Source organism: Numida meleagris, chromosome 11 (genome assembly GCF_002078875.1).
Source record: "Numida meleagris isolate 19003 breed g44 Domestic line chromosome 11, NumMel1.0, whole genome shotgun sequence".
Taxonomy (NCBI): Eukaryota; Metazoa; Chordata; class Aves; order Galliformes; family Numididae; genus Numida; species Numida meleagris.
This window is the reverse complement of record NC_034419.1, coordinates 3,144,008-3,158,666: the sequence shown is the minus strand read 5'-3', so window position 1 is coordinate 3,158,666 and position 14,659 is coordinate 3,144,008. Positions and strand designations below refer to the sequence as shown.

Sequence of the window (14,659 nt, the reverse complement as noted above, 5' to 3'; positions counted from 1 at the left end):
GATGATAATTGCAAATTCCAAACAGAGCTGATAATCCAGAAATGGCAATTTTGTTGTGAATTTTTTCCCTTAACAAAAATTATCATGGGATGGATAACCATAAATAAGAAGAAAAGCAACCTACAATATATTTGACAGCAGGCTTTTCTTGTGTGCAGGAGCAGTTTAAGTAGGTGTGAGCAGAGCAATGCTCTGTTGGAAACGTTCTGTGCTCTGCGTCGTATATTCCCTGATGTGCTTTAGCAGTTATGAATTTTTCCTGAAGCTCGTTGGGATACAACATGCATGATTCATGCACAAAACCAGGAGTTCAGTATAATATTGCTACCTTCTGCTGCTAGTCCTCTCTTCCCGTGAAAAAGCCTCCAAGATAGGGCTTGAAATAGATTTTGAAGAGATGAGTGAAATATCCCACAAATCCTAGCTTATGGGTTTTTGCTTTCTTCTGTGTGGTGGTCACCTGATGTTATTTGGATTGTGGAACTTGGCGCATTTCAGCAATAAATATTCCGTTTGCAAAATGGATTTACGCCTATGAATAATCTTCTGGTCTAGACACATCCTTAGTCTGCTATGAAACTGTGCGTCTGAAGTTTGTAGGCATTGTTAGAAGAACAGAATGAAGCTGATATTGATTAACAAGAAAAAGGTTCAAGTTTTATTGGAAATACAGAATAGAAGGGGATGATAGGAAAAAGAGAATGGTGTACATTCAGCTTGACATTAATGGAAGTCCCAAGAATAGAAGGGAAAAACATACTGAAGCTCTTTCACTTAATGTTTTAATGAGTTAACTTGCTGCAAATGGGGAAAGGAAATTAAAACACATGAGAATTTATTGCCTGCATGGGGCTTACAGAATATACCAGTTGTCTATTTTGGTTTTGCTCACAAAATATTAAGAGCATTAAATTGCTGTTGATATTTAGTACTTTTTCCAAAATATATACAATAACTTACTATAAAATTCATGATGTGGTAGTGGTTAGATCTTAGTGTGTTTGCGTGCATGTATTCATGACTTAAATATGTATATGTTTATGTGTGCACGTTTATGCACGATTATTTTCATAGGGGAATAATAGGAACACTTCTGGTATTTATTGATCCCATTAATACTGGAAAGGCTTTTGTATAGCAGCGATGATCTGTTATGAGAATAAGATCTGAGACCACCATTTATGTAATGTTATCGTATTTGTAACTATTTTTTCTATGTTTTACTAAACAAATAGGGATGAGACCATTTGTGGCTTTCGTTTCATTCCTGATAGAAATTTGGGTTGGATTTGGAATGTGTTTTGATATGCTCTGGAGTGGCTTGTTTATCTTTCCCTAAATGTCTGGAGACACAAAAGTTTCAAGATTTACATGAAAAAAAACAAAAATCAAATATTATTCTCACCGTAGGACTTGGTTTTGTTCTCAGATACACTGGAACCATGGAATTTCTTACTTGTTATATATATTTTTAAAAAAAAAATGGAAAAGATGGGGCCTGCTCTGCCTTTCTTGACTAACTGGCTCAGGGTGAAAATATTTTTGTCTTGATTTTCATAATTGCATCCTCTTTCAAGAAAGATGAACCCACAGCTGGTGCTTGACACAGTCACCTAGATCTCAGCACTCCTAGGTGCAGAGCCTCAGTATGTTCAGAATTAAGTTTAAATTTAGTAATAATTCTCTAGAGCACAAGCACTAACATCAAGGGTTGGCTAAATAAGATAGACATAATTGATACAAAATATCTTAAAAAATCAGTATTTATTTTGGTGGTAGTGATACATTATCATGCATTTGTGCTTAACTATATCTACAAATTAGAAATCTACACTAGCTTCAAAGTTAGTATGGTGTTGATTTAGTAATGGTAATTAGCACTTTTTTTGGCATTTGTCTATTAGAGTTTAAGCTCGTGGTTGGTATTTGAGGAGACAAACCGTCAAGTTAGGAGAAGTGTGCAGTTAAGTAATTGGAAATATTGTGTTCTGTAATAAATTATGAATGTGCTGTTGAGGTCTGCACACATTGTTGTGTCTTTTTAATAAACCACGTGGTTTAAAGTAGTTGGGTGAAATAATACTTGTGTTAACCTCAAACAACTTAAACTCTTTTTAGAATAGTGTTAGAATTAACTTTTAATTTTGAAGATATAATGCTATTTTTCTGTATTGAGTGAAAGTATTGGGTACAAATGTATTTGTTTCTTTGAACTGACTTCTAGTTGAAAACCTGCTCATTTACAGGTAAAAGCATTAATTCAATTTGTTGTTAATTTTATTGTCACATTTCCTGTCAAGAAAAAGCAGTGGAAAAAGGCTCAGTCTATGTCATGTCTTCAAAAAAAAAAAAAAAAAGTTCTTGAGTCATACCCTGCTGTATGTTGACCACTGTATTAAAATGGAAAAGCTAAAGTGGCAAGAATGACTCCTATGAGCACAGCTGAACGAGATGTCTATATATATTATATATTTAAATCAAAAATATAACGTGTAAAAAATATTTATATGTAACATATACAGTTGAATGTGTTTATATGTATACATTCAATTGTAATATATAATGCCATTAGATTATTTTAAAAGAAAAATATTCAAAGAAGATTTGACACGGACTTGAAATGTTCCATTCGCTTTGTTGCTTGATACACTAAGCCTAAAAATTATTCTTCACATTTTCCACAAACCACGTTTTAAGGAGACTTCAGTGAAGTTAAACTCGGAGAAATTCTGTGTCTCAACATAACTTTCTTTCGTATGCAACTTTTTTCCATGCCATTTTGAAGATTTAACTGAAGAAGTTTCATTTCCGGTCAAAACAAATTTGACTGGAATAACAATTTAGCTTACTCAAGAAATGGTTTGGTTTATCAGAGGAAAATACATTGATTGTTCTGGGAACTGGTAAGGAATGTGAAGTAGCAGTTGCAGGATTTTACCTGCATGTAATGAGTAATTGTTGAATGAAAAGTTGAAAGTATATGCATGTGTACGTACATATTTTTACACTTTGATTAACAAAACATTCTGAAAGCATGGGTGGCATTGTAACTACTAAATAGGATGGCTGTTCTGAAATAATTACTTCAGAGGAGAACCCCATTTCAACCTAGTAAAAGGTCCTGGGTATGCAGGGAAAATTGCTTTAGCAGGGGAGAAGACATAAACACGTAAACAGTAATAAGATGGATCTTTTGTTACCATGCTTGAGTTTTGGCACGTGTAATGACGCAAGTAGCGGCTAGTAGTATGTTCCTACAGGCAGTGTTCTCAAGCAGGAAAAAGCATTGACGTGCTTTGCCAGGAGGATTGGATTTCCTTCCATCCTTATCTCGTCCATACGCGTGCGAACGTAACGTGTGTTATTAGACTTGCAGAAAGTGTCATCGGTGATTGTAGTAATATTGTTGTGCTGCAAAACAAAGCAAATTGTGATCTCAATAAATGAATGCATTCACGTGCATGCAAGTTGAGACTTGTCAAGATTTGTCTTCTTTTTTACTCTCTTAATTTATTGAAGCTGGAATTGATTTGTGTTACAGATAGGTAAGAATCAAGTCTTTCAAACCAATCAATAAACAGTTTGAGGTTGTTGCTGATATTTAAAATTTATTGTTGACTAAAGATCGTTACTGATTTTTTCCATTTCTTAAACTTGGTGTACAGAAATTTATGAGAAATTCTTGCGTGGCTGTTAAGCAACAACTGTCAGCAAGGATACTTTAATTTTGCTTAATTCTAGGGAATTATTTTGCGACTTAACTGCTTTTTCCTTCTGTATGTTAATAAAGATCACAGGTTGAACATTGAGCGGTTGTGACCATACAGATTAGAAGTAAATTGTTGTGTTTGGAGGAGCACTAGACAACTGTAGCACAACCGCAGTGAAAATGTTTTAGAAGGAAGTAGAGATAGGTTTGTGCAACCACTGAGTCTTTTCGTAATCTGAAGTCAAGCAAAAATACTTCAAAAATACCTGAAGGTGCAGAATGCGCAGACTTTCTGGTAGGTTAAGGGGAACAGATTCCAGTGCATTGTGTCCTAAGTAGAGGTAGGCCAGATTTGTCAGTTTCTGGTGGAACGAAAGAGAGAATCAGTGCCAACATTACTTATATCTGTTATTAGACACCTGCATTTTTTCTGGTCACAGGTAAAGCCTATAAGGGGATCTCACAGGAAACATTCTTTTGTTGTGAATGTTGAATCCTGTTTTATCAAGAAACTCATAGAACAGGCGTTTATGTTTTGGAAATTTCCATGTCAGTGTGCTGGTTATAAAATCTGGCAGCACTTTAAAGATGTTGTTGTTTGTTGGCATTTCTGTGATCCACAGACCTCTGTCTGAACCATCCATTTTGGATCTGCCATCTCTCTGTGTGTGAGAGAGAAAGGAAGTTGGTGAGATCATATCTTAAAATTCTTAAAAGAACTACGTGAGAGAGCCAATGTACAAAGGGCCATTATTCCAGAGTGCGTTCACAACAAAACCTGAAATGCTGCTGCTTCCAAGTCTATGTCTTAGATTGCAGAAATACAGAACAAATCAATGTGATGATGTACTGGATGTTAAGGTTACTCCTTTTATTTACCTTGGTTGCCTAGATTATGATCTCTTACCTTGAAAGCATTGTTTTTGATTCCTCTGCTCTTGATTCTGTTTTGGTTTGCGTTAAATGTTGTTAGCTTGGGAGGTAGAACTGGAAGTTTTACAAGTCGGTTTTCAGCAAGAGAAAGTTCTTCCAATAACAAAAGCTTTGAAAAGGCTCCATCTTCTATTTCTTCTATCATATTCCCACTAAAATCAATTCTTCTCAAAGTAGCTTTACACAAAAGAAGTGAAAATTTAAATATTGAATGTACAGTGACATAACATGTGAAAAATACCTGGTTTTATGTTAGATGTTACAATGACAATGGTTGTACCATCCTACTAGTACTTAAATTTGTAGATCGCAAACTAAGAAATTTATGTACATAAATTTGATGAAATAAATGATTTATATTCATATATATGTATGAGATCTTTCCTATTTGCTTAGAGACATGCTTTTAGATATTGGTAGAATTTGTCATGTCACGGAGTGAAGTAGGTGGGCAAGATCTCTGGAGCGTTTGTAAGAAGTATACATGATTGCTTAGGACTGGCTGGCACACAATTAAATTTCATTTTTTAGCATTCTGTTCCTTGATGGTTTGTAAATATTAAGATGGATACGTGGGCTGAAATGAGTTTCCATATTCCCTTTGCAATTCCGTTGCTAATACAAGCATTGAATTCAATAAGTAATGCACATCATGTACACTTGCAAAATATGAAGTGTATATATATATTAATTTGGTAGTTTTGGTGTTGTGAAAAAAGACAGCAGCAAATATATTGTCAGGTGAACAAATTAAAGTCTGAATATTACTTACTTATGTCAGCAAAATCTGAGACAGCTATCCTTTTGATTTTATTAAATCGTGCATAAAGATACGCTGTTTCCTTTGGCAGGGGAGGTACAGCTTCAATGTCTATTTCCTCACAGTACACTGATCCGCTTAAACACACGCAGAGCAGACAAGTAGGCAAATCTGAAAGCAAATTACTGCATGAGTGGGCAGTTAAAAGTTAATCAATTAGCATAAGCTTCAATATTCAAATCAATTATTTCTGGTATCTTCTAAGATTTCCCTCTATTAAAATGCTAATTGTTCTACTAGCAGTATTTAAAACTTTGGTTTTTTTTAGTCTTTTTTGTATTCTATTTTCATGCCGTGTGCATGCTCTGTTTTTATCTGAACTTGTCTTGAAATACTGTTAAGGTTGATTTTATTTCATTCTTTAATTGGCTTAGGGTGGTTTGAGCTTGACTGCAACTCCATGCAGGAGAAACATCTGAAAGTGCCTGCAGTTGATATCGTAATTGCATTGGAGCTTTTCTGGCAGGGTCAAGTAGTTCTGTTTTACTCCTAGCTACTGTTTTGTGTAATCCACTGTATAAAAACTCTAGCGATGATAATTATATGATAGCTTTAGGAAATCTGTTATTTGCTGAGTTTTTTAAGAGCTGTGAAGTAATAAGAGAAACTCTGTACCTCCTTCAATGCAGGTTAAGCCAGTTATGGCTTGTCCTGTCCGCCGTACATTTTAATAAATTACTATTCATTTCTTCTTTGCATTAATTCTTTGTGACAGAAATAGTCAAATACACGTAGCAAATATTGCTTTGAATTCAGTCTTGCCACCACTGTTATCTATTTACTATGTTTTCTATATCATGAGATTTGGGGTTCTGTAGTAAAGAGGGAAGTGTCATACTGCTAGGTGGTCTGGTAGAGCTCCATAGCAAAAAAGGGTTTTCTACAGTCAGTGGGCCAAACTAGTATATGCGGTGAAGAAATTCTTTAATTTTCCTACGGAGATTCTGCAGAGAATGGAATTGAGATTTGTAACTTTTTAAATGCAACCATTTATTAGGCTTTAGTCTTCCACACGATTTACCTTTTTTAGGTGTGGTACCTTCTTTGTCATCTGTTAGTGTAAGAAATAATTTTTAAAAAGTTTGTGAAACAATGGTGCCACTATTTAAAAGGCAACAGTTTCTGTGCTTGTCTGGTTAGAAGATCTGGGCTTCTCCCAGCTTTGTTCCCCTTTTGGTGGGGGCTTGTTGACAGATGCTATTTGACAATAATTAATGCCCATAATTAAAACTTCACTGAAAATTGACACTTCAGGGGTCTTGTTGCATCGTCTGTGATTTTTGGAAGTTTAGATCACAGACCCAAAATGCCTCTATTCTTTTTTTTTTCCCATGTGTAAAAATCATTGTGTCTCATCCAGAGGAATTTGGACAGTACACCTCAGGGATGCTGGAAGCTTAGACTAGCGAAGAACGTTCTTGATGTTATTATATTTTATCTGTTTTTATTCCCAAATTCATTTGCATCCCAATTCATTTATGAATGTTTTACATTTTAGCAGAAAAAAACCCAACCAGACTCAAAACTACATAAATTCTGGCCTCCTTGGTCGCCAGATGTAAACTCTGAGAACATCAAATTAATCTGTTTAAATTAAACACATTATGACATGGTTAAACTGTGGACCTTATTGGGATATGTTTTTTGTTTTTCTTGGTTCTCATGCCTAGCTTATTTAACCTGGGTGTATCTATACAGCAAATACAACTGGGTAGTTCTATAGAGGTTCTTATAAGCTGTGTTTTGTATATTCAGAGTTTACCTGGAGATACTTCGATATTTTTAATTTTTTTCATATTTTATCTGCTCTGTTAGAGGCTAAAGTTTAGAAGGCTTTCTTCAAGAGACATAGAAACATTACTTCTATATCCCTTGTCATCTTTAGTATGTTCAATGTTGATATAAAAATAGGTTCTTTAGGAGAACTTGAATGGAGCGGTATCCATCTGTCCCTTGTTAACTTACTGGTATCCTTTGTGGGTCTGGCACCCAGTTCGCGGTCATCCGCTTGCAGTCTCAGGCCAGTGTCAAGAGAAACGTTTGTTCCATCCTTCATGGAAGAGCAAATGTTATTTTAAAAAGCAATGAACAGAGTATTTCAAGGGTCTTAAACAGCATATCTTTTAAAATGAGCTTCCTATATTGTATCATCTTGTCACATTTAATTTTTAAATTATTCTTCTACCCTGGCTGACTAATGCGGTATATTATCCTTTTTGTACGTGAGCTCTTCATTTTGGAAGGCAGGAAGGGAAGATGTACTGCTACTGCTCTTTGGATAAGACCAATAGCCATCAAGAAAAGAGAGTAGAAAATACAGACCGTGTGATGATGAGGAAAGAATATGTAAGCAATGAATGTCTACAAAAACATGCTCTTCAGAGGGCAGAAGATTTTGTGGAAAACATGCTAAATTTGAGAGAATTCTCATGAATATAAGTTAGATTAATTGAGTTAGAATATGTCCTTAAATTTCCTTATGTTTGAAGTTATTTAAAATTATGTGTAGAGATATTAACTGCATCTCTTCAGTTGTGTGGAAACTTGGTTTATAAACATGCTCCTTTTGGGTTTTGGCTGCAATCTAGCAATACAATTTCATTAGACTGCCCTTAAGTCTGTATTAAAACCTGGGCTGGTCCCAAACAGAGCCTTGGGTGATGTTGGAAATGATAGACTTTCACTGAATACAATAAATAGAAACAGTAGGTACTTTTCTAAAATTCCTAGAGTTACAGTATACATACAGTGGATCATACTGTGGTTTGCATGTGTTAATGTTTGGAGGGAGGTGTTAGATTGACTGCAGCAACTAAATTTGGCTAGCATAGTTTATTGTTGTTTTTGATGGGAGATATGCCTTACCGTGTTCTACAACTTGTGCTGTGGTCTGCTTGGCTATTGAAAACGTGGGGAGGAATGCATCAACAGATGTGGAGAGCATTTTCCTCTGGGTGTGCTTAATGATCAGGATCCTGGCCTGAGTACAGTGACCAATGAAGAGAGATTCCGTGTGCACTGGTTGCTCACACAGGAACCAGTTTATTTATTTTTAACTTCCTTGTTGAGGCATGTAGCACGCAGCTCACCTCCTAGAGCAGTGGGAAAACACTGCCAGTTTACTTTGGGTACCAACTCGGTCTCATTTACTGGTGGGGAATTTTTATATTTTGCAATAGAAAACCATTGAGCTTGAACAAAGAAATATCTTGGCCAGCCTCTGTCGTTGTGACCCTGCTGGCTTGTGAGTCATCCATCGCTTGGCTTGTCCTGTGTCTCTCTACCCAGGCTATAGCTCTTTTGTGCCAGTTGTTTTTGAGATGTTTGGGAGAGGCTGATTTGTTATGGTGGGACTTCTCTACATAAATTAGAATGCTGGTGACAGGTCAGCAGTTGTAGCGTGGAACTTCTGTGTAGAGTGAGAGACTTTGAGCGTTTGGTGCGGAGAAGCTGGAGTGTAAGCTGAATAGATTGAAGACTCAAACAAGCAGCAAACCTTACAGGTTTCTGAGAACTGTTTAGTTTGCATAGCTATGTTGATTAGGTGTGTGAAATCATGGTCCCGATGGGCATTGAGGCCAGTGAAGACTTCTAGCTCACAAGGGAGACTTTTAATATGCTTGTATGAGGAACGTCTGCTGATGTAACGTAACTATACCAGGTGTAGGTATCAAAAATGGTATCCTGCTTGAGATGTGTTCGAGAATGAATACGCAAGTTCTTTGCAGAACACAGTGCACAGCTAATTTCTGAAAACAGGAAATGTCACCAAAAAAACCTAAACAAACAATAAAACCTGATTATTTACCCAATGTTAAATGCACAAGCAATATATTCCCACCCACCCTCTAAAAATAGAAGTATAAATAGCCAATATATTGGAAGTATTTCTTGGTCAGCTAAAAAAAAAAAATACTAACCATGGAATATTGGTGCAGAAGATTGCTTGGATTATAACTGCATAAAATTAATTACTTGCATTTATAGAGTATAGTGCACTGTGGGATTATTGATCTATTTTCATACTTAAATTCTGCCAGTCACTTGCGCCTTACTCCACAGACATGAATTCCCCATGCACAATCAGACTACCATGTGACATCCAAACACTTTAACCTCATCTTCTTCTGCAAAGTAATTGATTCTTCCTGGTAACAAACAAACGTGTTATAAAGTAGAGTGTTTGTATTCAGTGAAATGAATTAGTCCATACATGTGATGGTGTCCAGTTAGACTGGGGCGGCTCTAGTTTTGAATGATAAACATTGTAGTTGATCACTACCACAAATATAGGTAGATGGCAATTCTAATGTGGGAACTGAGGTTTTTTTTTTTTTTTTTAGGACGGACTTTTTTTAATTGATTGAGTACACAGTAAGGAGTTAACTTTGTCATGCAAGATCAAGATTTTCTGATTGGGCAAGTTGGAGGAAATTGTTGGCACATATTTCAGTTACAGCTGAAATATTCTGGGAGCTGGGATTTGTATTATAATTGAATAGAACGCTTGCCTGCGTATCCAGTGACTTAAGCTGGGGACGCTGGAATTTGTACAGATCTATTTGTTGCACACATGGAACTAATTTATTATTTTGCAGTGAAAACATGTCATTGGAGAACTGACCTGCTGGAAATAATGACCGACTGCATTCCTGGAATTATCCTGAGCAGAACCGTTGGCCTTCAGTAGCCCTCTAGTTTATAGTGCTGCCAGCACAGACATTGCTTAGTCTGTGGCGTATCTGCTGGCATTATTTCCTTGTAGGTATACCCCTTTTGTGAGCAGTGGTGGTGTACTCTTATTAGAACCATGTTAGTAGAGAATGCCATTTGATGCTGTGCTTTTCTTGTTCAGGTTGACATACATAGCAATTTAAAAAATCTTGCTTGTAGATTGGATAGTCGCTTACTTGTTGAGTCATTTTAAATGGTCTTTTTTGGACCTTTATGAAACGTGTTACTACATCACTCTGGCACATGTCAGATTTAAAAATGTCTGGTTCATTTCTAATATAAATATCTAGCTGCTGTTTTTAGCCTAGCATGGAAAGCCATAATTTAAGTAGAACTGGGAAAATACTAAATATATAGAGGGACAAATGATTTTGCTATACAAGTGCTGGAATTCATTACTTATATCGCTTATCTTTTGCTCTCCCCTTTTATTTCATTATCAGACTAACTTATTGTAAGGAGATGGGCGTATTTACTGTCCCTTTCAGCTGAGGCTGTTGCACCTGATTTAACTCATCTTCATTTTTATATCTCCTATTTAAGTGTTTAAATTAACAGGCTCCTATGTAGAGCAGCAGCAAAACGGTTCCGAGCTGAGCGTTTGACCATTGGGGGTGCTGCTGAGTGCCACAATGTATTTTTATTGCTACGTTTAAGTGTCTCAAAGTGTTAACGCCAGTAGGTGACACCCACGGGACTGGACAATCCGTAGTATCTCAGAATTGCAAAAACAAAACAGCAAAAAAAAAAAAAGAAGCCCTGGAAGGGCAAAAAGGCAAAAAACACAATTGCGTGAGTCAAAAGAAAAGCTGCGGTATTTAATGACAGGTTGCACGTGATAAAATGTACTGTTTCAAGTATTTATCTGCTATTAAAAACCCCAAATCAACAGAATAAAATTACCCTCCTTAATTTGAATTTAACCTTACGTTGTTAATACAACATCACTCAAATTGTTTAGCTAGTATGCTAGCATATAGCCCTCATGAAACTCCTAAAACAGTAGGCACATAGCTACAGCAGAGTTCAAAACAATGCTTTAGTCTTAGTTGCAAAAACATGTCTTTCTTGGTTTCTCAGACTGTAGCGAGAGTAGTAGTTCTGTGGTTTTAATTGGAGTGGCTTGCTGGTTTCTGGAACAATTCTATGTTTTGCCACTATTACAAGGCTTTTCAATAAAACTTGTATACATACACATAACGTCTTATTTATATAATGCTTAGCAGTTAAAATATTAAACCGGTTATATAAATAAAATACCTTTCTTATATCCTTGGACAGCATGTCATAATCCTCCTGGAGCGAGCTTCCCACGGCAATATCAGCATACTCATAAAACCTGGGTGAATCTTGCTGTATAGGTGGTGCTGCCTTCACCAAAGGTACAAACGCAACCAGGAAAAAAGTAGCCTGCAAAGTCTTCATTTTCTCACGGAACAACGTACTTGGCTTGCACTGAGCTGATGAAGGTCTGCTCGTGTGTTGACTGTGGAGAACACTTGCTTTGTGACTGGAAATGAAAATGCAATCCGTCAAAACAATATTTAAAGCCTAGAGAACTAGTTGGCAGAGGTTTCTAACGCATAAGGAACATGGAACAACTTTTAACTCTTGGTATTCTTTAATTAGGCTGCAGTGTTATGAAAAGATGTTATTAATGTGAAAAGAAACTAGGAAATAATAAACAGCCTTTTCCAACTAGAAAAGAAAATGTTATGTCTGTCTATTTGCCAGAGTGCTGTTTCTGCTAGTAGCAGCAGGATTTTGTGAAGCATTTAATGAAATACTTGGCATATATATACCTTAACTAATTAAAATGAGAGATTTTTCCCCGTTGTCAAAATGTATTGCTATAAAGCATTTGGGTTTTAAAAGCATTCTCTCATTGCCTTTGTCTTTACATTTCACAGTAAACAGCTGAAGATAACTTTCCCTCCCTCCCTTCCTTCCCCCCCCCAGTAATATTTTACAGGTTGTGCACAATTGGGGTTGGAATAGAGGCTACAAGCACAGTTTAAAAGCATTTTAAATACGTACACAGCATTTCTTAAAATCTATCTCTACACAGCATTTTGTTCTGCTTACTGTAATTAAGTGCTTTATTTAAGTTTTAGGTTCATGTGCTTTAGGTGAAGATACTTTTAGGAAAAAAAAGTCCACCTACCGTTTTAGCAGATTCCAAGTTCTTCTGTGACTGTGTCCTAAGACCAGATATTCTTATGCATATGTTAAACCAAAGTGGATTGATAAAAGAGTAAAGTTATGAATTACATCCAGGTTGCTGCAATGAATAAGTTTTCCAAGATTGACAGTCTTAAAAGTGCTTTCCATGGGGTGAAAAATGCTTTGCCAGCATTCTGTCCCTAGGGTAAGAGGCAATATCCTGGAGCAGGGGGCTGTACTTAGATTTAACATTTACAAATGTTATCCAGTCTAGTTCATCCTACTTGGTGAAGCGGTAGTTCTCTGCTTTGTGGTGATTTACCCTTTGTAATTGCTAAGGCTTTTTCTCTGAATCGAGTATTAATTGTGCAGGCTAGAGGTCTGTAACGAGGCATGTGTTATCCATTTTGTTTAATGGTTTAGCTAAGAAACAAAGCAGCTGCTTGCTGACTGAGACAGAGGGAGAGCCAAAACATACGTATACTATATTAGTCACATTTTTATGAGTGCTTAAATGTTTCACTACTACTTGTATATGTTTAGAGAAGTTTCACCTAAGCAAGAAATGGAAACTTTTCAGTCTGAAGAGTTCTGGAAACAAAAAATAGTTTTTAGAATTTGATGGGCGGGGCTTGAGTGACTTAGCTGAGATTTTTCAGCCAAGTAATTCACGTCTAAATGCTTTATTGAATGAATTGTTACACCATTTATTTAGAAATTGGGTTTCACAATAAATAATTGTTTTATATTCTACTTCAGTTTTATAAATTACTTAACAAATATTGCCCAGGTGTAGAATTTTCATATGAACTAAAAGCATCACTTTTCTAGATTTCTAGTGCATTTCTTCTTCCCCCATCCTTCTCCTTATGTGCTTTTGGCAATCACTATAAATGGGAGCCAGATGAGCAACTTGAAAGTTTACAAAGTAGATTTTTTTGAATCTTTATAAAGTATGTGGCAATAAAACCTATTGAGAATATATACAGATTAATATTTCTCTCTCATCTTTGTGGTGGTTTTTTTTAAGATAGTGCTGACAACTGGATTAATGTTGGAGATAAGCAGTGGACATATTCAGGTTTTCTTAAAGTCCTGTCTTGTTTAGAAACCAGATCCTGGTAGTAAATGTGTAAATGCAAACAGTGTTCTAGTTAGGACTTGCACATTTCTCTAGGATAATGGTTTTGCTGTAAGTATATAACTAAAATATAAAGGGAAGGATCTCAGTAATGATGGAAAATGGATTCTGAATCATACTGGTTGCTGCTGAAATAGAACAAAAAGAAAAAAAGATATTGAAATGTTTTGTGACTAAGACACATGTTTTCCACTGCAGTATGTAGGAACTTTTGGTGAAGAGAGCTCTGATGGAAAAGGTAGATTTCCTGGAGAAAGGGCTGAAAGAGTTGCATCTTGTCAGTGTCATCTTAGCATCTGTCATGGTCAGGTGCACTTTTCAGGAGCACTGATAGCATCAGAAGCACTGATAGCATCTCTGCCTTGTAGTTCATCTCTTTCCTACCACTTGCTTCCCTTCCTCACCCTGCTGAACATCCAGATTAAGACTTCATCTGACTCTGCAAAACTAACATTTTTCAGTATTTGTGTGTAATCAATTAGAATATAACATGAGTACATTAAGTGTAGTACTTTATGTCATACTGATAGTATGCAAGATACTAATGCAAGAAAAAAGGGGAGGATTTGTAATGCTTGAAGACTTTTGTGATAGCTTCTGCAGAAAGCATTTTCAAAAATCTTTGTTCATCAACATCACAAGATTTCACTAGTATACTTAACACAAAAACATTTTGTTATGTGTGTACTCACTGTTAGTATCCAGGCATTCGTGAATGTACAAATATCTTCGTGTTAATTAGTTTGTCATGCTGTCATCAAGGTTTACCTTAGTGTATAGTTTTACCATCACTTTAAACAGGTAGTGCCAAATAAAGTAGTAGTCCCATCCCATGATTTGTCTGTCATCCCTCTTACCAGGAAGAATATGGTATCAGCAAGTAAGTAATTTCAGATAAATACAAGTTTTTTTCATCTGAATTTGTGTAAAAAAACAAACAAAAAAAAAAAACCAAAAAAAAACCAGCACCAAGAAGGGAATGGCGCGTGTGACTACAAACAAGGAAGAACTGTACTGCTTCTTTCAGCAACAGTGTAGCTTTATTCTTGCTCAAAATGACCTGAAGTGCCCATATCATCCTAAATAAAAAATGTGGTTCATGTGCATTGGCAATAGGGAAGCTAGTAGGAAGTATTCACCGTGGCAAGCAGAGAATGCT

At 36.1% G+C, this 14,659-nt stretch overlaps 2 protein-coding genes across 4 annotated transcripts in view; one reads left to right on the top strand and one right to left on the bottom strand.

Annotated features, from left to right (window-relative positions):
- Window positions 1-14,659, top strand: part of CENPP (centromere protein P) — a 124,581-nt gene that overhangs the window by 16,596 nt on the left and 93,326 nt on the right. The window lies entirely within an intron of this gene.
- On the bottom strand, window positions 632-12,914 carry OGN (osteoglycin). 2 transcript variants are annotated; one of them, XM_021409496.1, is made up of 7 exons: window positions 12,361-12,914; window positions 11,457-11,706; window positions 7,428-7,512; window positions 5,415-5,573; window positions 4,617-4,819; window positions 3,976-4,071; window positions 632-3,411 (listed from the first exon to the last, which is right to left on the bottom strand). In XM_021409496.1, the coding sequence occupies exons 2-7, from the start codon at window positions 11,619-11,621 to the stop codon at window positions 3,241-3,243; spliced, it is 879 nt and encodes a 292-aa protein (XP_021265171.1). In that variant the 5' UTR covers window positions 11,622-11,706; window positions 12,361-12,914; the 3' UTR covers window positions 632-3,240. The 2 variants fall into 2 exon arrangements, with proteins under 2 accessions (XP_021265171.1, XP_021265172.1); XM_021409497.1 differs by lacking the exon at window positions 12,361-12,914 and having other exon boundaries at window positions 11,457-12,040.